This window comes from Bubalus kerabau, chromosome 22 (genome assembly GCF_029407905.1).
Source record: "Bubalus kerabau isolate K-KA32 ecotype Philippines breed swamp buffalo chromosome 22, PCC_UOA_SB_1v2, whole genome shotgun sequence".
NCBI lineage: Eukaryota > Metazoa > Chordata > Mammalia > Artiodactyla > Bovidae > Bubalus > Bubalus kerabau.
Window position 1 is genome coordinate 39,850,753 of NC_073645.1, and position 23,279 is coordinate 39,874,031.

The following is a 23,279-nucleotide window of genomic DNA, read 5'->3' on the forward strand; positions in this document are numbered from 1 at the left end:
ACACTGCAGAGACTGCTTCTGCTGCCTCCTCCTGCCTGGTATGTCCACTCTAGAACTCCAGGTCTTCTAGGCCAGGCACCTGGCAGTGGCACCAAATTACTGGTTGGTTAATATCGGGTGGTACTGTAGGAAGTTGTCAAGCTACTAATCCTTCGTCTTAAGCAGTCTCTGGCTTCTCTTTGTGAACCAGTGAGTTAATGTATCTGCACCTGCTCTCTCTTAGGCTATCCTCATGGATCACAACTGCCCCATTAGAACAAAAATGTACACGCAGAACAGCAGCCAGTCGCATCCAATAGGTGAGGATGAAGAATCTGAAAGTGACTGAGACCCGCAAAAGTCCTCCAATACCTAATTGTATAAAAGTGTTTCCAGTGAAATGACTCATCCAGAACTGTCTTAGTCATACCACTCATCCCTGGTGAAAGTCATACAACCAAAGGTTCTTTCTTTTCCACGGTTATGATCGATTGCCAACGGCCTTATAAAGAAAAAGCAGCTTTTCTAGGGGTTTGTATAAATAGTGTTGAAAACTTTATTTTATGTATTTGATTTTATTAAATATTATACAATATATTTTGACGAAATATAGTGTAAATCTATAAATATTTGAATCCAAATCAAATATAATTTTTTAACTTACATTCACAAACACCTGGGCAAAAAAAAAGTCTTATATTTTTTTCTGAATATTGGTAATGAGTGTTTAAAGCACACATTATCTCCGAGACACTTCCAACAATGAGAAACTAGAAGGAAGTCTGAAAAAAGAGAGTCAAGTAAGACGGCATATATTAGGTAGTGACACTGAATGTTACTGAGCTTGGAATTACAGTTGACCTGGAACAACACAGGGTTTGGGAACGCCAACACCCCACACAGCTGAAAACAATCAGCCCTCGTGTCCGTGATTTCACGTCTGTGGATTCAACCAGCCATGGGCCACGTAGTACTGCGTCTGTTATTTGCTGAAAAAACTCTGCATATAGGGGCACCCATGCAGCTCAAATCACGCTGTTTGGGGGTCAATTGTACTATCAGTATATTCATGAGGTAAAAGCTAGTTATCTCAGATGCAGAAGAACTTGAGTCAGTCTCTTTTGGATTTAATCCACGAATCTCAGTTGGCATTAGTTTTCTATGTAATCACCTACCTGGAAGCAGATGGTTGTAAATTATATGTTTACATGTCTTGTGGTTGGCAGCAAACATTAAAGCCAATAAGGGTAAAACAGTGAATGTTCTGAAAGCAGAGAAAAGCACCCAAATATATAGTTATGAACAACCAGAAGCTTTCTCTTTCAGATACATACTTGTCTTACCGGATGACAAAGATTGAGAAAGAAACACCTTATACTATCAGGATTGTAGAAGCATGATGAGATATACCAACATCTAGCTGAAGTTTTAGAAAAGAAATTTAAAAAGCTAATAGCTGCTGTGACGTGAAAAAAAAAATATCCCAGACTATAATTTTCTTTTACCTGGAAGTCAAGTGTTTTCTAGGGATCTGTTTATTTTTTTTGATAACTATTATTTTAGATGAAGATGAAGGAGGAATAAAACTGTCTTGAATCATGTTAGGAAAACAGGTAAAAATAATAGGGTGGTCAGGGCACACTCCCTTTCACATGCAGGAAAAACCCCAAACATCTAAAGATGTCTATGTAATACTGTATCACCTAGTGCTGTGTGATGTAGTTTTTCTGAGCATGATAACATTGCTGTGCCTTTTCGATGTAAGTACTGTTAGTGAACATTGTCCGTTTACATCATTTTGTATGATATGAAGATAGTGTGGAATGTCTCAAAAACACTTGCTCATTCTGTAGTTCTGTAATGGTAAACAAAAACTACCTGATGTCAGTTTTTTTGTTAAGCTAAAATTGTTTCTGTTAAACTTGGAAAGACTCTACCTTTTACTTCCCTAAGAAAGTAGCTAATACTTCCTTTCATTTTCTTCATGAAGTTTTTTGTGGGGCTTTGATCTGAAGTCTGGTTTTTTAAGTGCATGTGTGTGTTGGAAGCAAACTGGCTTCCTACTCATGTATTTGCATTGGGCGACTCACACAAGGCCTCTGCTTTGCTGGAGATGCTTCTATGGCTAAAGCAAAAAACCGGGATTGTTCTCTACTTCTGTAGGGGAGACCCTTAAAAAACAGGGTGCTGCAAATCAGTTCTCTTGGAGGGTTTGTAGTTCTCCCCACTCCTAATACTATATAGCTTTAAAAATTTTTGCCTGTAAGGCTTCAGTCTCAAGAATGACTGGCAGCTATGTCTGCTGGTGATCCCTAGAGATCATATAAATGTTATTCAGACATGTAGTGAGAGCAAAAGGAAAAGCTGTATCTGATGAGGAAAAAAACTGTAAGGTCTTTCATGTAAGTAATATTCTGGGGTTGGCAAAATATGAAAAGAGGGGCTGTTTTTAAATATGTGTATCAGAACAAAGAACACACAGCTCTCTGAACTGTTTGTTTTGAGCAGAGGTGGTTTTTATGTTTGTACCTAGCAAAACAGATACAAAAAACTTAATGAGGTAGCAATGAATACTCAGTTCTTTCTTTTGACTGCTAAGTGTATCCACCTACATTCTGTTTTAGCTAGTTTACCTAATAAATCTTCTGAACACTACTGTGCCTGTTGTTTTCCTTTGTTAACCACATAATATCATCAGAATAAAATATGTGAGAACATATTAACTGTGGATATTCAATTAAAAACTATTCTTTTTGCTTGCAGGCGTCAGGTAAAATCTGCTCCAGACTAGTTTGAACCATATTTTCTGGCTTTGCAAAATTTGTTTTAAATTGAAATCTGTAACTAGCCCCATGGTGTCAATGTGGAACCAACCAGTAAGTTACCCTTGCCTCTCTAAAGTTGTACTGTATTCCTGATTGCTGTGAGTAACTGTGGGTGATAAAAATAACTATGATATGCAGCCACTTGACACAGGAGATCCACGGCCATTGAAGTACCATGAAGTCTAGGATGTGCTTGTGTGCATCTTTCAGGGGTGAGAATCCATGGTTTTAAACAGATCTTCAAGTGGATCCATGGCTTAAAAAGGATTAAGGGAACCTCCCCCAATCCCATTTTTAAAGAAAAGCTATTATCTCTCAGTTTAGAAATAAACTCAATATATTTTAAAATTAAAGTGATTTTGAAGTTACTCACTTTTACGGGAACTTAAGACTTTATTATTTTACTACTAGTAAGAGCCAAATGTCTTCAAACTGCCTTTCGAAAAATTCCGATATACTTAAATTTAGAACTGACAGTAACCCGCAAATCTTTACTACCCTGTGTTTTTTCCTCTCAAAATCACGAACGGCCACAGGATATTTTAACTAGTTCTGATACTTAAGAATGTAAGGCTTGATATTAAGAAATGTGGCATATGAATTGATTTTAAAATAATGCTAAAACGTTGCTCAACTTGGCTGTCTAAACATTCATCTGAATACCGATATGTGGAAAATATACTTTAAATAGTCTCGTTACTCCTAGATAGCAGAGGCAAATAGATAAATCTGATATTTCACAGCATAAAAAAAGAGTAAAACCAAATTTAATGCTTTTAGACAATTTTCAGAATAGCAATTTTGTTTAGCAAAAGTGGACTTTTTAAGCTTGTTTTCATGGTCCAATTATACAGGCAATAATTCCACAAAGATGCAGTATTTTTTTCAGATGTCGTTAAATGAAGATATTCTTGTTTTCTTGGTAGTTTTTATTTATTATTATTTTTAAGCTATTGATAACATAGCATGGCAGAAAGATTACATCAGGAATGTGATATAATACAACTGTTTTCATTGAAGCTTTAGACCTTACTATTCCCTAGACGGCTGGGAGGGTTCCCCTCCCTTGCCCTAAAATACAACTGTGATGCCTCTATTGCCTCTCACCAGTAAATAGGAAAATACCGCACTACGCTGAAGGTACATTGGTACATTTTACAATCGTCATTAGCAGCATTTCTGAGCTTTCCATAATTGTGGTTCTACAGAGTCAGATACTTTAAAAACATGAGCAGATTTTTATGAAAGCAAAGCTTTGCATTATTTCTACAGCTGTTTCAAATGCATCCGTTTCAGCAGCATGCTTGGATGTCACTAAAACTTCCATGGTATAATCCAAAACCACCAGTCACTTACTCTACCTTCCAGGTTGTCAGTGGTAAGTGATTTTTTTATGTTAAGATGAAAGTTTGTGATCACACTGGGCAGATTAAACTATTGTTTACAGAACAGTATTTTAGCTTTCAGTGAATCTGGTGTATAGAGACTTATATAGCAGTGTTCTTTTAAAATGCAAGCATGCTTAAACAAAAAAGGGGGCATACAGAGATATATTTTTGTTACAAACTTGGCCAAGAAAGGTATTTAGTTTCCTTGTATTTTACTTGATAATAAAACAGCAAGAATGAGAACTGGCTATTGATTTTAAAACTGGAATAGCTTTTCTACCCATAAAAATGTTTTTACCATCCATGTAAGTCATCCCTTTTATTTGAACAGCTTTTTACTATTCAGAGAACTTCCACAGTTATGCTGTTGTTACCCTCACAACAATTCTGTGAGGTAGTTAAGAGGAAGTTTTGGTTTATTTCTACTTTAGAGCTGGGGAGACTGCAGCATGGAGCCCTTCTGTGGCTTGCTTATGGTTACACAGTTTGCTAATGGCCAACAGAAGAGCTTCAACTTAAACTCTTGTATGGAATCCTGGGTTATGGACCTGGGCCAGAATCCTTACTATTATATGATGCCTTTTCCTGCCAGTTATAAAAGCAGTGCTATCTAGTTTTAAATTCATGTCAGTTTCACTATATAGCAATTATCATAGTAGCTACCTACGAAAGGGAAAAACATGTACATATCTTTTATAGACACATAAAAGGCCAAAACTTTTATGGTATACCAACAAAGGTCATGCTCACATGTTTTCCCTCAGTCATGTGTTACCGAGGCTCCACACAATGAACTATTACAGTAGACCTTCCTTTTAAGACACCTGGTCCCAATTCCTAGGTATCTATGCTCTCCAATTTTTTTTTTAAATGAATAAAAGTCTGAACTATAGAAGCATTCAGAATGATCATTCCTTTAAGTCTGCAGATGTCAGATAAAACAATAAATGTTATTTTGCATGATTCCTTTCATTCACAACATTCTCATGCATGAAAAAATTTCTAAAACAAAATAGCCAAACCAGATATCAACAAGGTCATTTTAAGAACAGTCCTCTGAAACTTCTAATATCCTTGCACATGCTTTATTTCCTATGGGAGAACTGAAGCTGAAAAATAATCATAAATGCTTAAAACTTCTACTTGAAAGGAAAGTATCAATATTTTGAAAGATTATATTTCAAAATCCTATGGTTATTGTTTTTTTTTTTAGTAATCTTGTTATCCTCTCAAAATTTGTAACCAACTGCATTTTATATTTATTCCCTATTACATTTTGTTTTTCAATGCAAGCTCTTCAAATTAATCACTATATTCTTACTATACTTAAACTGCACAGAAGCTTTAGAAAAAAATTTCACAGAAGCATAAAAAACAAGCAATATATGTATTTTTTTTTTTTTTTTTTACTAAATCAGCATAACTAACTAAAGCTGCAGCATCTGCTTTCATATTACATTTGGCAAAATCAAAACAGAAAGCATCACCTCCAAACCCCAAAATAACAAAAATCTCAAGCAAGTAGAAATGACAAACTTTATAACACAAAGTAAGATTCAAAACCTGTTCCCTCAATGATTGCTGTTGTCAAGTTGGGCATGCAGCAAATTTGTTGTTACAACCGTGATGGAAGTGAAAATATTTCAAGAATCTGGACAGTATGCTATTTAACACTAATTCAAAAACTAGGAAGAGGAGGGGGAAAAAACACAACGAGACATCACACATACAGAAACACAAAAAGTCAGCTTACATAATTACATAATTAGAAAAAGTTAAAAATAAATTAGTAAAAATAAATTCCCAGTATAAACCCAAAAAAGCATAGCTATAAATGCAATCTGAAACAACCAATTTAGTGGGCTGGTCATGTTTTTGCTGGAAAACCACCTTTTCCACTCTAGTTCTCACGCAAGTAAATAACTGTGAAGAAGCAGGCCAAAGTGCATAATAAGAGGGTTTAAACGTGGTTGTATCTATGGTACTTTAGATGCCACTTTTCCTCAATCACTTGAAAGTTTAAATATGGACTGTTACACAGACTCAGATGGGCCAAATAAGTCATCTGATATGCTACTGAATGGCTGAGAGTCTATGAGTTGGGTTATTTCACTGTCGAGGTCTTCTTCTGTGTCATCTGTGTACTTGCTGATTTTCTTGGCATGCTGGTCTAAAGACAGACTTTCTAAAGATTCAATATCTTCAATGCCTGCTCTGTAGTGGATCATGAGAAGTGTTAGAGCTTGTAGCCTTTCACTAGATTTAGCCAAAGACGCAGAAAGAAGTGACTTTTTCCTTGTATCAGTTGTCTCTTTTTCTTCTCTAACAAGGGAATTATTATGTTCCAACTCCTGATCAATTTCATTCTGCAGTTTATCTAGCATGAACTCTAGTTTCTGAATCCTCTCCTCTGTAGGCAAGCCCCTGTACAGATCACGACCGATCTCTTTAACGGCAATGAAAACGCTATCATCCAGACCACCCTCCTTTCTCACTAACTTTATTCCTGCGCTGTTGCCCCGTTTAGAAGGGCTGTTTGAACCACAGACCTCTGTGTCACTGCCTTCATTGTCTGATGTGTTGGGTGTGTGTTTTGGTGAAGGTTCTACTAGATCAGTTCCTGGCTCAGACAGGCGGGTTTTGGAGACTGGACGCAGGTTTAACAAACGAGAGCTCGTATTGATAATATGCCTCGTCAAACCTGTTGTTATGTTGACTGACTTCCCAGCTTCAGCATCAACACGAGGGGGCAGGCCTAAGAGGGTTTCTTGTCCTTCCAGCCTGAGATTTTTCAGGGCCCGGTCTATCCGCTGATCCGTCGTTGCTCCACAAAGAGGAGTCTCAGCTAGACACTTTTCCTGACATTTTTTATGGCAGACATAAGCACAGAACATACACTGGGAAGCAGCTTTAGTCCAGACTTTTTTCTTACAGTAATCACACCAAGTTGGGTTCTGGAACTGAGTGTCCTGGAAACTGTGTTTATTTTCTGTTAAACCCATTTGTCCAACAAAATGCTCCTCTTTAGGCAGGGCAGACACCTCTTCGACCAAATGGAGTTCTTTTTCTTTCTCTAAGTTAGTAACTACGTGGTCTGGCTCTCCTTCTTTCAAATATTTGAAGTGAACAGTAATGTCACCGTAGCAGAATTTGTCATTGAACCCCTTCTGCATACTCAAATTGCGTAGTGCAGTTCTCGTGACCATGGCCTTAGGTGACGGGGCTTCCAGTCTGAACTTGGAAAGGTACTCCATGTTTGAAGTAGCTAAGCATCCTAACGCCACCTCTTCAAGTTTCAAGCTCACGTGCCCCAAGCAGATGAGACCCCCTAGTTTGAAAGGGTCCCTGCACCACAGCGCAATGTTTAAGTACCTGTGGCAGGCTTCTATGTCAAAGAAACAGCTGGCTCTGGTTCTTGTCCATTTTCCCAGCTTCTTGCGATAAGGAATTTCTGATGATTCCCACGTTTGATGGTCATCTGAACTGTCCTTAGGTGGGCAGGTGCTTTCAGAAGTCAGATATTTTGCCACTTCTTGCTTGGCTAAAAACTGCTTAGCTGCAGCTGCTTCTTCTATGTGATCCAGATTCTTCACTTGCTTTTCAGCAGGTTTATCTGCAGGAGGCGGTGGCAGCACCTTCTCTGGCTTTTCAACAGAAATATCTGGTTCGGCCTGAGTCGGGGCATCAGTAGAAGGCAAAGGAACTCTGACTTGTGGTCGTGGTGGCACAGGTGGTTTGAAAGAGGGTCCTTGGGTGGGTTTTGACACTTGTGCTGGTTCTGTTACCTCGGAAGATTTGAGGGCTAAGGGCTTATTTCCTTCTTTGGATGGAAGTTTTGGTGGTGGTGGGTAACTTCCTACAACTAATTTACGGTTTAGAACAGGTGATATAGTTCCAAGAGGTTTAACAGCAAGTGTTGTTGGAGTACGTTTGGGGCTGTGACTTAGTGACTGTGCCTCCTCTCTGGCTTCAGTTTGTGCTCTGACATCACTTGCTAAGTCTTCAAATTCAGAATCCAGGTCTCTATTTTCAGCATCTACTGCCAACCCAGTTGCTTCCTCTTCAAAGTTCGGTTGGCATGAGCCTGACAGAAAGTTTTCTTCCAACTGTCCAAAGTTATCTTGCAGCACTGTACCCTGATTACTCTGGCCAACAGGCCTCTCATAATATACCAGCACTCGGTCACCAGCCTGCTTGATGAGCTTCAGCACCTGCAGTGTAGATGTGATTTTCACGCCTGTTTTAAGATTTTAAAAGGGAAAACATAAAATTACTGCAGTAAAAATTACCTAAATTCACTAAGTATAACTGCCATTAATTCATGATCATTTAACTAATGGAAAAGCAACAGTGAAAACTGTAACATATGTTGTGGGCTTATGGATACATCAGTGTACTGGTTCTTAAACTCTGACTGCTCCAGTGTCCTGGAAATGTTTACCTTTCTAAACCAAATGATGCCATGAAAATCTTAGGAGGGTGTCAAGCTGCTAACTCCTAACTGCTTCCCATTCCTTTCTAGGTTTAAATGACATTTTTTCTCAGTTTGAATTGAAGTGAACCGAGTGAAACCTATTGAAAAGGATTTTATTAATGGTTACCCCAGGCTTAAAAATGATGGGAAACTGATTCTACTGAAGGAAATTCTACAGCGCTTCAGGGATTATAAGCTAGTGATAAATGATTCAAATTAAGAGACCGGTGCTTGAACTAAACTTAGCAAAATACTATGCTGTGAATAGTGGATGCTTACAGATTCTATTAGCCCTACCCATGAAACGAATCTTTTTCAGGACGAGAAAGAATAAGGAAGGGATAGGAGGGCTTTAAAGTTAACCAAGTTGTTTATTTCCTGTATCTGTATCAATAATACCTATCTTAAATTTTCATTCTATTTTCTGATAGGTGCTATATTAATTCAAAAGGCACAGAAAGAAGCACAGTGGAAAGTCTCCCTTCCCTGAGGCAATCAAAGCTAGCAGCTTCTGATGCATTCTTCTAGGGACATTCCAGGTTTAACTTCAAAAGGTCTCCCCGCCCTCCCTCAAACAGTACTTACCTAAGCAATCCCCTTCTATAGGACTTTAAGAGAAAGGTGAGTCTTGGCTTTCCAAAGATCCTACAGCCATCCTCAATAAATCAAAATAGTATCAGCCCCATCTAATAACCTGACTTCAGAGTTCCCCAACCTCAATATTCTCCAGCTGCCCAGGCAAGAGCATGCTTTAGATCTGGTCATCACTTGGAACTTTTCCACATCAAAGATCTTCTACTTGGAAATGAACTTCTGATCACAGTCTCTTATTTCCACCTCTAACAAGCCTGTCTGCTAACTAAATCTGTTTTGAGGTAGTGTCCATGTCTGGTCATTCCTCCTTTTGCTCTCATAGTCCAGCTGGTCCACTTGCCTCCTTCCCCAGGCTCAGTTTCAAGACCTTAATGGTGTTCACATCAAGCTTTTTTATGCTTTTGCCCTAGCCCTCTCCTCTTCACCATAATGCTGTTCACATCAAGGTTTTTTATGCTTCTGCTCCAGCCCTCTCCTCTTCTACCATCTGCCTGTCCCGATGATCCCTATCTGGGCTAGCCCCCTCCCTGCCGCTGAGCTTCCTACCTGGAGACAGCATCAAGTTACGCCATCTGTCTCCAGTGTGCTTTTCAGTGCTGCTTTAGCATTCTTTGAATTGGTCTCTAAACAACTAAGTCTCCAAACACCAGCTTCAAATCTTTCTTATTCCCCTGAAACCCACCGTTCCTGCTCTTTCATTCTATAGATGACATCACTTTATTTACTGAAAAGACCAACAAACAGCTGCCTTTTCTCCCTTCCCATCATTTTCCGGACTGAGCTGTCTGAGAGGGAAGCCGCCCTTCACCTGTACTCTAGATTCTGTTCCCCATCTCCATCAGGACTTTGCTCTGTCGATTATTCTTGCTGAAATGTTAATTCCTGTCCTTCTTTTCCTTTAAAACCTTCCGTTTCCTGGGTTTTACAGCGCTGTGGTGATTTAGCTCTGATCGTCTCTCCTTACCACCCCCCCCCAACCTGTATTGGTCCCTTGTATGAGACGTCCCCGTGGTTTTGTCGCTGGCTTCCCCGACCGCTCTGCTCTCTCCCTAGATCACACCCATTCAGTAGTCTCAACCACCAACTTTTTCTCTGGGTGGAGGCCCCTCTTCTTCAATCTAGTCATATATTCCCAAAGGCTTCTGGGTATCACCACCTGGATGTTTTGTTGATAAAGTTAAAACTTCTCTTTGACATTCTCATCTTGCTGTCCTTACTAGTACATGAATCAATTTGCTGCCCTCCCAGTTAACCTGATTTGAATCGTGGAGATGGTGGACTCAAGATTCATTCTGCTGTGAATCCAAGAGTTCCAGTCCATTTTCCTCCCTGGCTCAGATGCTCCTGACCGCTTGTTTCAACTACAGTAGTAAACAGCTTTTTACTATGATCCTCACTTAGAGCGTCCTTATTTTAATCACCAAACATATGCTGCTTCCCAACTTTCCTAAAACACTGGTTCAAAACCCTTTAGCTAAACTCAATCATACGGAAATCAAGAGCTAACATGACTTCATGATTCATCCAGCCTTCAGCTCTACTCTTCCCTCTAACCACACTATGTTCCAGCAAAACTGTAGTCTGACATAAAAAATAAGTCCGTCTGAAGATCTGAGGTAGGCACAACTTCACATCAATCTAAACTCATCCTTTGGAACCAGCCAGCCAAATTTGGCTTATTTTCCTTTTGGAATATTTCAAATATACACAAGAGCAGAGGAAATAGTAAAATGAACTCCATCATTGAGCTATTTAAGCTATAACATTTTGTCAGTCTTATTTCAACTATCACCATTCCTGTTACTAAATATTTTTTAAATGATACATACGTGCATAAATGAAGTACAGTGATTAAAAAAAAAGAATGTGTATTATACCTGCCCCTTATCTCAATATTATAATTTTTAACAAATGTTAGACATGAAGAGGTGACTTTTGTTTTTTCACCCCATCTATATTTATATTGCTTGGATTTACTTTTGATAATAGATATTTATGACTTGTGTAATTGAAAACAAAAATCTCCCATAAAAGGGCCTAAAAAGGAAAATTTTATGCTGTAGGTAAAATCAAAACAGGGTATGTATAAATGTAAAAAATTTATACTGAACTGTGATTTTTGGCTGAGGGATAACTGTTATGTTTATGTTAAATGACTATGTAACAGATGAGGCCTATTTTATAGCCTTATTATCCTAGGTGTTTGTGGACCAGAGTCATCATCTGGGAGCTTGTTAGAAATGTAGAACCTGGAGCCCCACCCCAGATCTACTAAGTCAGAACCCACATTTTAACACCATGCCTGGGTGACTGGAATACACAAGAGACTTTGAAAAGCACTGTTTCAAAATTTTCAAATTCTAATTTTTCAATATTTTGAAAATTAAAAAATTTTCATTATTTTATTGTCATGATGGATGTGAATTAAAATAAAGGCAGAGTTTCTTTGACATATAACCAAAGACAACTGCTCCTTAATTTAGGAACTAACCTACCTGGTTATTTATTGTCTTAGCTGTGACAGAATATTCCACATAGCCTTTAAAAGCTCAACTGTAACCAACCATGTGTTTAAAAAATCTCTTGACAAGTCTAGAATGGGTGGGCCCGGCACTACAAAGATCTGAAGAGGTTTAGACTTTTCCCCACTGGTGTCCGTAAGTTAGCCTTATTGATAATTTACATGCAAGCAAATGATCTGCCAATCAATAGATTTGCAGTTTTTATTATATCAATGCAACTGACAGGAAGGCATGCAGGTGACACGTTTTTCTACCAGTGACAGTGATTTGGGCTGCACTCTGAATGTCAGTCCATCAACCAAAGGCTGGCCAATAAGGAACAATACGGCCAGCAAATGGGGGTCACAGGATAGATCGGGTATGCCCTGTTAGACAAGGAATCTCTCTCCTGTTCATTATCTAGTCCTAAGTGATGGGGGTAGTAGTGCTAATTCTGTCAGTTTTAGGCTCAGAGTAGTAATGGTGGTGAACATACAGAAAGATAATTGTTGACCTGCCCTTTCATACTCAGTAAAAAACAGAGAAGTAAAAGAAGGAAAATGGTCTAAAGAGGAAGTATTTTAAAGATTTATACATTAGAACTAAAATGATACCTATTTCAAATTTTTAAGGCTTCCTTCAGATTTTTACTTATAATAATGAATTTTTTCCCATTATAAAAGTAATGTGCTTATAGAAACAAAGAAGGAAGAGGAAAAAAGCCCCACATCTACTCTCTGGTTTTCTTGATAAATGTCAAGTAAACTGCACATCAGCATAATTACCTCCAATAGCAATCAGTCGATCTCCCCGCTGAAGGTTAGCAATTGCAGCAGGTGAATTTGGGGCCACAGTCTCAATTATGACGTGCCCAGCATAGCCGTCAGTTGACTGGACAAGACGAAGTGTAAGTCCGACACTTTGTAAATTCCCCTTTATTAATTCAACCTTTGATAAAGAGAAAAAAATGAAAACAGATTCAGTGGGTTCACAGTGGTGGCGGGAAAACACGAACACACAGAGCACTACAGCTGATGCTTTTACGCCTTGGTGATTATTACAGATCGATAAAAGGTAGGAAATCTCTATTGTGACAACAGAAACTAACCTATGCTTAGATTGCACATGTGGGCCATTGGAAACATGAAACACCTTATCTTACATATGTTAGGAAAGATGCATGCTTGCTGTAGAAAATTTGAAAATAAGGCAAAATGAAAATCACTCCTAGAACTGCTGTATTTCGTATTCTCATATATAATATATATATGTGTGTGTGTGTGTGTGTGTGTGTGTGTATATATAAAGTTGAGATCCCATTATAAATATAATCCTGAATCTTGCTTTTTTGAAATAAAATGGGAATAATCTTCTATTAATATCTATTAAGATGTGCTTGGGAACTTCCATTTTTTGTAGTATATTGTTAAATTTTTCGAGGTGGGGGGGAGTTCATGCTCATGTTTTATTAAGAGTTATCTTGTGAAATATCCTGTTCTAACTCATCAAGATCATTCTGTTTTCTAAAGAAATACCATCCAATTTATTAGGAGTATGTCTCTCAGACTCATATCATCTATAAATTTAAAAAAACAACATATACTATCTGTCCTCATTTGAATCACTGATTTAAAAAATGGATAGAATACCACAACCCTCTAGATGACAAGAATTTAATCTGTTTATTAAGCTAAATTATAAATCAGTCTAATTGTATTATCATTCAGGCCATGTCTATTCTTCAAGCTACCTCATGAAGGACTCTGCCAAATAATCTGCTAATATCCACATATATCACTGTCTGTAGTGCTTTAATTGATAAATCCCACTTAAAAGCCAGAAATTCAATTCCCCTACCTAATGATGCTGGCCTAATGATGTTATTGAAAGTTGTTCTTTAATATGGGTGTTAATAGATTTTGAAAAGTTATTTTTATATTAAGGAAAATCTTACCAATATTAATAATATGTTCAAGAAATGGGAAATGTAGTCAGGTTTTTAACTATTTAAAAGTTTACCAAAAAATCTACTGAAACAATCCTTCCATAAAACATTATTTCTGTTTAAACCTCCAAAAACATTGGTCCAATTCTTGCCTCATGATATAGTAAATATCACCTTATAATGTTAAAAGCATTTTTCAGTTAATAAAGCCCTAAAGAAAACTTTCTCTCAAATCCATGAACCTATATATATTCTTAATATACAGAGTACCAAAGCTTAAAAAGAATGCAAATTCTTCTACTTTCAAAAAGTTAACGATGTAAATGGATAAAAAAACTGCTAAACTGTATGAGTCTGAGAACTGTAAAATTTAAAAATTAACATTTAGAACGTGATTTTTTGTGATCTCGTCTCTTTGTTCCTCAAGTGGAATGGAGATGGGGGATGGTGGGGTTGAGAAGGGAATTGAGTCCAATACAGGCTTCTGCACGATTCAGTCTCTTAATTTATTTTCTCCCTGCCAATCACATTATTTCCTTTGCTTTTCTTATTTCAAATGATCCTTGAAGTAAACATTCCAGATGGAAAAAAGGTTTTTAGTAGGAATAATTAATAAGGGCAAATACTGAATTACTTCCTTCTCCCAACTTTTATAGTGATTATTAGTAAATGCTCTTAATTTCATACATAGGGTACAGAGCTTAAGACATTATTTATTTCATCTCCTTTCTTATTAAAAGCTTATTTCCTTTTAAGCTAATAGTGCTGACCCATCTACTTTCAGAATTAGTTCCAGCCTTCTCTGATACACAAATTTAAAACTTACAATTAAGTTGTGACAATGATTCAAATAAAGTATAAAAACCCCTAATAATTAAAAACCTGAGAAAAATTTTAAAGAAAATATTTAAAAATGAATATCACACAAAATTTTTATTTTAATGAAAATTTAAGATAATGTTTACGAGACCACTCAAATATCCCATACTTTTAAAACAAAACTGACATGTCCATTTGGGTGAAACTATTTTTAAATTAAGAATAGCAAAATAATTATATAATTCTCCCCTATATACATGTATCTACATTTTAAATTTTTATATGATTATTGGATATACCATGTACTATAAAATATATGACAAAATAGAAACTTTTAAATGATGAGGTGAAAACAGAAATCCTAAATATTTTCCTTACATCTGGTAACAAAATTTTAGGGAATTTCACTAGTAGATGAAGATAATAATCATAATCAAGTGGAATTGATTCAGGAATTCAAGGTTGATTCAAGCAGCCAGGAGTCAATAGTATAAGTCACTTTCTACTTTCTAAACTCTATCATCAAAATTGATAACTATTATATTCATTTTTAAACTATTTTAAGCCATCAAGGTTAACTGAAAGTCAGCTATGTTTAAAACATTATAACTATATAAATATTATTTATTGAGAATCTGGACATCTTTATATTTTCTGTCTTGTATAGTCTTTTGTTTTTCTTGGAGGTTTTCTTAAAACAACAGCTTTCACTTTAAATGCAGGGTTTATGTAATAAGTTCTGTTTCTGCAATTAGCTCTTAAATGCACCTATCCATTTGTTTACATATTAAATTATTTAGCATTCAAAGGGAAGTTTTTCTTTACCTCTCCCTCATTCCTGCCTAAAAGAAGCCAGTTAATAAATGCAGAAAGAATGATTAAATTTGAAAAATCACTCTTTTATAATCTCCCAAAAGGGGAGAGAAGCATTTAGATTAAAAAAGACAGAGACAAACACTAAAGAGATGTAACAACACAATGCAATGTGTGAATCTTGGTAAGACGTAAGAATAGGGGGAAAAAGAAAATTCACAAAAACATTATGGGACATTGGGAGCATTTTAATATAGACAAACAAATTAAGGAATTATTAATTTTTTATGTGTGATGATGGTTATTGTAGCATCTATCCACCAACAGAACATGTAGTAAAATGTTCTATTTTTAGAAGATTCATACTGAAATACTTAGAGGTGAAATAAAATGTCTTCAACAATCCTTGCCTATGACTTTAGGCAAATATTAAGTTCTGTGAATGTCACTGACAAAATGACATGTCTTTTTCATATGTGGAGCTGTGAAAAGTTTCAGTATTTATTATTATTCCTATTAGTAAGACTTGGCATCACTAGTCAAAATGGGATACAAAAGGAAATTTAAAAACCAATCTGCTGTAAATGAACTTAATATACTGCTCAACAAACAAGGCAAACATATCATGAAACAAACATTGATTCAGGACATTAGAATTTATTAAACTATTTTATATCGTACAAACGTTAATTTACTTTTATAGGATCAAGACTGAGAAGCTAAAAATAATTTTATGATCACATAAAATTTAAAACCTTTAAAAACTGTCTCATTAGAAAAGACAAAGATGGTGACTGATGTCAACATTCAATAAGAGAACAGCAGCCGGTTCAAACCCACTAGGAGAAGAATGGGCTCAAGCATGGTCTTTATTAATATTTCTGAAATCTAGAAACCAGCACAGTGATGATAAATATCTACTTTTTCACAAAATAATGTTTTTGTATTTCTATCGAAATTATGTTTCTATCCCACTAGAAAGTTCCCTCTATAGAAGACTAAAGACATATCAAATGAAAGGGGAAGAAGTCAAGAAAAGCAATAGCAGGGAGATAAAAAAACTGTATTTCTTATGGACAAATAAGAACATATATTTTGAATGAGGAGAGTGAAAAAGTTGGCTTAAAACTCAACATTCAAAAAACGAAGATCATGGCATCTGGTCTCATGACTTCATGGCAAATAGATGGGGAAACAATGGAAACAGTGACAGACTTTATTTTTTTGGACGCCAAAATCACTGCATCACAGCAGATGGTGACTGCAGCCATAAAATTAAAAGACGTTTGCTCCTTGGAAGAAAAGCTATGACAAACTTAGGCAGCATATTAAAAAGCAGAGACACTACTTTGCCAACAAAGTTCCATCTAGTCAAAGCTGTTTTTCCAGTAGTCATGTATGGATGTAAGAGCTGGACTTTTAGGAAGCTGAGCACCAAAGAACTGATGTTTTTGAACTGTGGTGCTGGAGAAGACTCCTGAGAGTCCCTTGGACTGCAAGAACAAACTAGTCCATCCTAAAGGAAATCAGTCCTGAATATTCATTGGAAGGACTTACACTGAAGCTAAAGCTCCAATACTTTCAAACATGTTCAGGCTAACCAGGCCCTGTGTTAGAGACCATGATATACAATATGTCATAAACTCAAATTGCTGTATTTATTAACTACACAGCTACAAATACATTATGAGTGTAGGGGGGAATCTGCTTGCATCTAGCCAGGGGCATCTGCTGCCTGCCCCTGCAGGGACTTGGGGCCTGCGAGATGGGTCAGAGAAGGGAGGAGCATGAGGGCCGGCACTGTACCAGCAGCTCCTCCTGACAACACAGCCTGCCTCTTCCATAGACAGGGGCCTGTCTAGCAGCTCAAGGGGACTCGAGGCTTCAGAAGTGGGGTGCTATCCTCACTAAAACCAAGTCCCCCTAAAGCAGAGTTCCCTTACTGAGTTTGTGGTTATTCTATCTAAAGCTGTATTTCCTTTCTTTGTCACCTCTTACTCCAATCCTGTGCTAACTGAACAGCAATCGACTAGAGTCATAGCTAATTTCATGGCTGCAGTCACCATCTGCAATGATTTGCAGTTAGTCATTACTGCTAACATCATTGTAGATGTCATTTTTAAAGTACAAACTCAAGTTGTTTCTCCAGGGCAAGTTTAGCTAACAACTCCCTGAGGAACACCTGGCCTGAGAATCATAAGCCAGAGACACCCTGACTCCTAAAATTATGATTAAGACATGCCATATACAGTAAGTGAAGAAGAACTAAAGAGTCTCTTGATGAAAGTGAAAGATAGTGAAAAAGTTGGCTTAAAACTTAACATTTAGAAAACTAAGATCATGGCATCTGGTCCCATCACTTCATGGCAAATAGATGGGGAAACAGTGGAAACAGTGTCAGACTTTATTTTTGGGGGCTCCAAAATCATTGCAGATGGTGACTGCAGCCATGAAATTAAAAGACGCTTCCTCCTTGGAAGGAAAGCTATAACCAACCTAGACAGCATATCAAAAAGCAAAGACATTATTTTGCCAACAAAGGTCCATCTAGTCAAAGTGATGGCTTTTCCAGTAGTCATGTGTGGATGTGAGAGTTGGACTATAAAGAAAGCTGAGCACTGAAGAACTGATGCTTTTGAACTGTGGTGTTGGAGAAGACTCTTGAGAATCTCTTGGACTGCAAGGAGAACAAACCAGTCCATCCTAAAGGAAACCAGTCCTGAATATTCAATGAAAGGACTGATGCTGAAGCTGAAACTCCAATACTTTGGCCACCTGATGTGAAGAACTGACTCACTGGAAAAGACCCTGATGATGGGACAGACTGAAGAGGGGAAAGAGGAGAAGGGGACAACAGAGGGTGAGATGGTTGGATGGCATCACTGAATCGATGGACATGAGTTTGAGCAAGCTCCGGGAGTTGGTGATGGACAGGGAAGCCTGGTGTGCTGCAGTCCACAAGGTCGCAAAGAGTTGGACATGACTGAGCGACTGAACTGACTGACGTACAGTATGTGATTAATAGATATAAATTACTGTATACAAAAGATAAACACCAAAGCAACAAAGATTTACTCTATAGCACAGGGAGCTATATATTCAATATTGTGTAATAACCTATAATGAAAAATAATCTGAAAAAATACATATATAAAACTGAATCACTGTGCTGTATATCTGAAACTAACACACATTATAAATCAACTATAATTCAGTTTAAAAAAAGAAATGTCATGTAGAACAACCTAGTGGTTACCAGAGTGGGGAGGGAAGTGGGAAGGGACAAGACAGGAGTAGGGGTTAAAAGGTGGCTCAGATGGTAAAGAATCTGCCTGCAATGCAGGAGACCTGGGTTCAATCCCTGGGTCAGGAAGAGCCCCTGCAGAAGAAAATGGCAACCTACTCCAGTATTCTTGTGTGAAGAATTTCATAGACAGAGGAGCCTGGCAGGCTATAGTCTATGGGGTTGCAAAGAGTCAGACACAACTGAGTGACTACCACCAACACCAGGGGTTAAAAAACAGCAAACTACTATGTACAAAATAAGTAAGCTACAAAGATGTATTATATATGCAGCACAAGGAAGATGAATCTGCCTGCCATGCAGGAGAAAGAAAGAAAGTGGTCTCTCAGTCGTGTCTGACCCTTTGCGACCCCACAGACTGTGGCCTGCCAGGCTTCTCCGTCTATGGGATTTTCCAGGTAAGAGTACTGGAGTGGGTTGCCATTTCCTTCTCCAGGGGATCTTCCCGACCCGGGGATCAAACCCAGATCTCGTGCATTGTAGGCAGATGCTTTACCATCTGAGCTACCAGGGAAGTCCCAGCAAGGAGACCTGGGTTCAATCCCTGGGTCAGGAAGATCCCCTGGAGCAGGAAATAGCAACCCGCTCTAGTATTCTTGCCTGGGAAATCCCATGGACAGAGGATTTCTGGTGGGCCACAGTCCGTGGGATCGCAAACAGTCGGACATGACTGAGTGGCTGACACACACACAACAAGGAAGACTGCCAGTATTTTAGAACAACTATAAAGGGTATACAACCTATAGAACGGTGATCATTATGTTGCTCCCCTGAAAGTTATATAATACCTTACACATCAGCTATGCCTCAATTAAATCACTAGGTGATGATTAATCTTGTGACTTTCTTACCCTTTAAAATAGCCCCTAAATCAAAGACCAAATTGGAGTGGATCTAAGATTTGTCTCCCACTCCCTTGCTTGGCACCCTACAAATAAACCCTCACTTTGATTCATACACCTGTTGTCAATGTTGGGCTCCTACGTCTCGGCACACGAGCCTGCTCCATAACAAGAGGACCCCCAGGCTGGCAGCTCCAGGTCCTGGAGTGTCAGCGACAGAGAGGCTCTTGGAAGGGTACAGGTCTAGGCATCTCCAAACTCATAAGCTGCATCCTCAGGGTCTCCATGAGGCTTGAGCTGCTGTCCCTAGCCCCCAGGAGCAGCACAGTAGGCTTCAGAGTCTGGGATGAGCAGGGAACTGCTGGAAGACATCCTTGTTGGGCAGGAGTACACCCCTGCTCCCTGCCCTTGTAGTACCCTCATGTGCTAAGTAAAGTGGGCTTTAATATCTATAACTTGTATCTTAGTAGTTGATTATACTCTGAACTGTTATGAAGAAATTCTTTAACTGTGCTATAAACATAATCAATATACCAACCTCTAATAGGAATAGAAAAAAAAAAAATGTAGGATGGAAAAGTGTTTTCTCTGTGGCTTAGCATGTATCAATTGACCTGAATTTTGCTGAAACCAAAAGATAAATTTCTACTGGAACAGAAATACTATTTCCAGTATTCTTTTGCATGATATACCAAAAAAAAAAAGCTTATCAATTGTCAAGAACTGCTGACACATACTAACTAAACGCCATTACCTGAGCTAAATCACTAGTCAATACATACAAGATTGCAGACAGCCTGCATTTAACTTCACCAATAATGTTGGACTCAGGTTAAAAAATTCTAACTGTATGTGTACCTATCTGGTGGACAGCAATTCAGTAAAAACACCAAGATAGCCTTTAAGAGCTCTCACACTCTGACATAATTTTAGCCTTTCCTGGACCCAGCTGTGATGCCTTATTTTCACCTAAGAGGTTGGGAAACAACATATTGATTTTTAAATCCCTTCCTAATAGGGACATAATTTTATACAATGGATAAGAAGAGAATATATTTTAATAACACATCAATATAACTCCTTTACAAACTGTTCTGTTACTTGAGCTTGTAACATTGAGCAAAAAACCAAAAATGCAAGAAAGAATAAAAGGATCTATGTGAAAGACCCTTGAATTACTGTGACCATGTATACTTCTGAGTATTTGTTCATCAAAAAGCTTCTGAAAAAGACATCATGAGGACTATTTCCTAGCTTTTTTGGTAAAGTAGGGGGAAAGGAGGAGAAATGACACAACAGCCTGTACACATACATACACAGCACCTGTATAAAACTGAACTTTTTAACAGATCACCTTTACTTGGCTTGCTTTGGGATGTGGCATTTAAATTCTGAATATTTGGGGCCCAGTCAATTATGATTAAAGATTTATCCCCAAACTCTGATTTATATTTGAGAGGTCAAGATTTCTAAAACTAGAACAACTTTTATATTAAATATAAGTTTCTGAGCTGTTTGCAAGGGAAACTTCGAAGTACAACATACTTGGCACAGAGTGTCTTAGAGGTGTAACTTTCTGGTCATTTGCTTAAATACCAGGTATCAGATCAATCTGTTTATGGCTACAGGGCACAGAATACAGCCAGGCTTGGGACCAACAGTTTACTGTCCATCTCAATTAGAAGCAGCAATGAGGCCGTTGAAGAGCTAGAGCCAGATTTCACATTTTTTGTGTGTGTGATCATTTTTCTTTTTTAATTGGAACATAATTGCTTTACAATGCTGTGTTAGTTTCTGCTGTATAACAATGTGAATTAGCCATATGTATACACAGGGGAAACAGTGGAAACAGTGTCAGACTTTATTTTTCTGGGCTCCAAAATCACTACAGATGGTGACTGCAGCCATGAAATTAAAAGACGCTTACTCCTTCGAAGGAAAGTTATGACCAACCTAGATAGCATATTCAAAAGCAGAGACATTTCTTTGCCAACAAAGGTCCGTCTAGTCAAGGCTATGGTTTTTCCTGTGGTCATGTATGGATGTGAGAGTTGGACTGTGAAGAAGGCTGAGCGCCAAAGAATTGATGCTTTTGAACTGTGGTGTTGGAGAAGACTCTTGAGAGTCCCTTGGACTGCAAGGAGATCCAACCAGTCCATTCTGAAGGAGATCAGCCCTGGTATTTCTTTGGAGGGAATGATGCTGAAGCTGAAACTCCAGTACTTTGGCCACCTCATGCAAAGAGTTGACTCATTGGAAAAGACTTTGATGCTGGGAGGGGTTGGGGGCAGGAGGAGAAGGGGACGACAGAGGATGAGATGGCTGGATGGCATCATTGACTCGATGGACGTGAGTCTCAGTGAACTCCGGGAGTTGGTGATGGACAGGGAGGTCTGGTGTGCTGCGATTCATGGGGTCACAAAGAGTCGGACACAACTGAGCAACTGATCTGATCTGATCTGATCCATATATCCCGGAGAAGGCAATGGCACCCCATTCCAGTACTCTTGCCTGGAAAATCCCATGGGCGGAGGAGCCTGGTAGGCTCCAGTCCAAGGGGTCGCTAAGTTGGACACGACTGAGTGACTTCACTTTCACTTTTCACTTTCACGCATTGGAGAAGGAAATGGCAACCCACTCCAGTGTTCCTGCCTGGAGAATCCCAGGGACGGGGGAGCCTGGTGGGCTGCCGTCTGTGGGGTTGCAGAGAGTCAGACACAACTGAAGCGACTTAGTAGCAGCAGCAGCATACATACATCCCCTCCCTCTTGAGCCTCCTTCCCACACCCCTATTCCACCACTTTATGTCATCACAGAGCATCGAACTGAGGAACTGAACTTCCTATGCTATAGAGCAGCTTCCTGCTGGTTAGCGATTTTACACATGGCAGTGTACATATGCCACTGTTACTCTCAATTCCTCCCACCGTCACCTTCACCCACTGTGTATTTTACCATCTATCACATTTAAAAATCAAAACCATAACTGATGATTCCACTAACTCCATTAGTTAGTCTTGGGGCTCTAGACTACTGGGTAACTATGCTGCTTCCAAAGATTCAACTGAATTCTCAACTGTTTTCCACTAACGTTTATCACTCAACCAGAAAAGAGGAGATACTATGTTTATTAGCTGTCTTCTTTCAAACTCTTATCAGCAAAGAGAATTCACAATTTACCGTCTTTTTCACAAAAAAGTGTAACTCTTAAAACATACATATGGCAAATGTCTTGTTTTTATCACTTGGCAAACAATTATCAACTCCCATAAACTTTTTCAAAGACCTGGCATTAAAATTAACCACTTCATAAAGGTTTAAATCATAACAGATCTTAAAACTCATAAGCCAGATAAATAAAAAATAAAATAATCTGTCAGATAAAGAGAACTGCCACCACAGAAGTAAATTTTCATGCCTTGTCCCAAATGATGACAAAAATTATTTTTAAAAGAGATGGGTGTTTCTTAAAAAGGCATATATTAATAGTACAGGGGATAAACCGTAAATTCTCTCACAAAGACTTTACAAGTACACATCTTTTTTGTTAGCTGCTGCTGCTAAGTCGCATCAGTCGTGTCTGACTCTGTGTGACCCCGCAGACGGAAGTCCACCAGGCTCCTCTGTCCCTGGGATTCTCCCGGCAAGAATACTAGAGTGGGTTGCCATTTCCTTCTCCAATGCATGCATGCTGCTGCTGCTGCTGCTAAGTTGCTTCAGCCGTGTCTGACTCTGCGACCCCATAGACGGCAGCCCACCAGGCTCCCCCGTCCCTGGGATTCGCCAGAAAAGAAC

At 38.4% G+C, this 23,279-nt stretch overlaps 2 protein-coding genes across 3 annotated transcripts in view; one reads left to right on the forward strand and one right to left on the reverse strand.

Annotated features, from left to right (window-relative positions):
- The window catches only part of SLC18A2 (solute carrier family 18 member A2), a 38,781-nt gene extending 38,194 nt beyond the window's left edge, over window positions 1-587 (forward strand). The window contains exon 16 of the mRNA XM_055560718.1: window positions 224-587. Coding sequence (XP_055416693.1) covers window positions 224-328 — 105 coding nt within the window. The 3' untranslated portion in view covers window positions 329-587. The remainder of the gene's footprint in view (window positions 1-223) is intronic.
- Window positions 588-3,539: 2,952 nt separating this feature from the next.
- Window positions 3,540-23,279, reverse strand: part of PDZD8 (PDZ domain containing 8) — an 82,452-nt gene continuing 62,712 nt past the window's right edge. For both annotated transcript variants that reach the window (XM_055560717.1, XM_055560716.1), the window contains 2 exons: window positions 12,547-12,709; window positions 3,540-8,429 (listed from right to left, as the gene is read on the reverse strand). In XM_055560717.1, coding sequence (XP_055416692.1) covers window positions 6,226-8,429; window positions 12,547-12,709 — 2,367 coding nt within the window. In that variant the 3' untranslated portion in view covers window positions 3,540-6,225. The remainder of the gene's footprint in view (window positions 8,430-12,546; window positions 12,710-23,279) is intronic.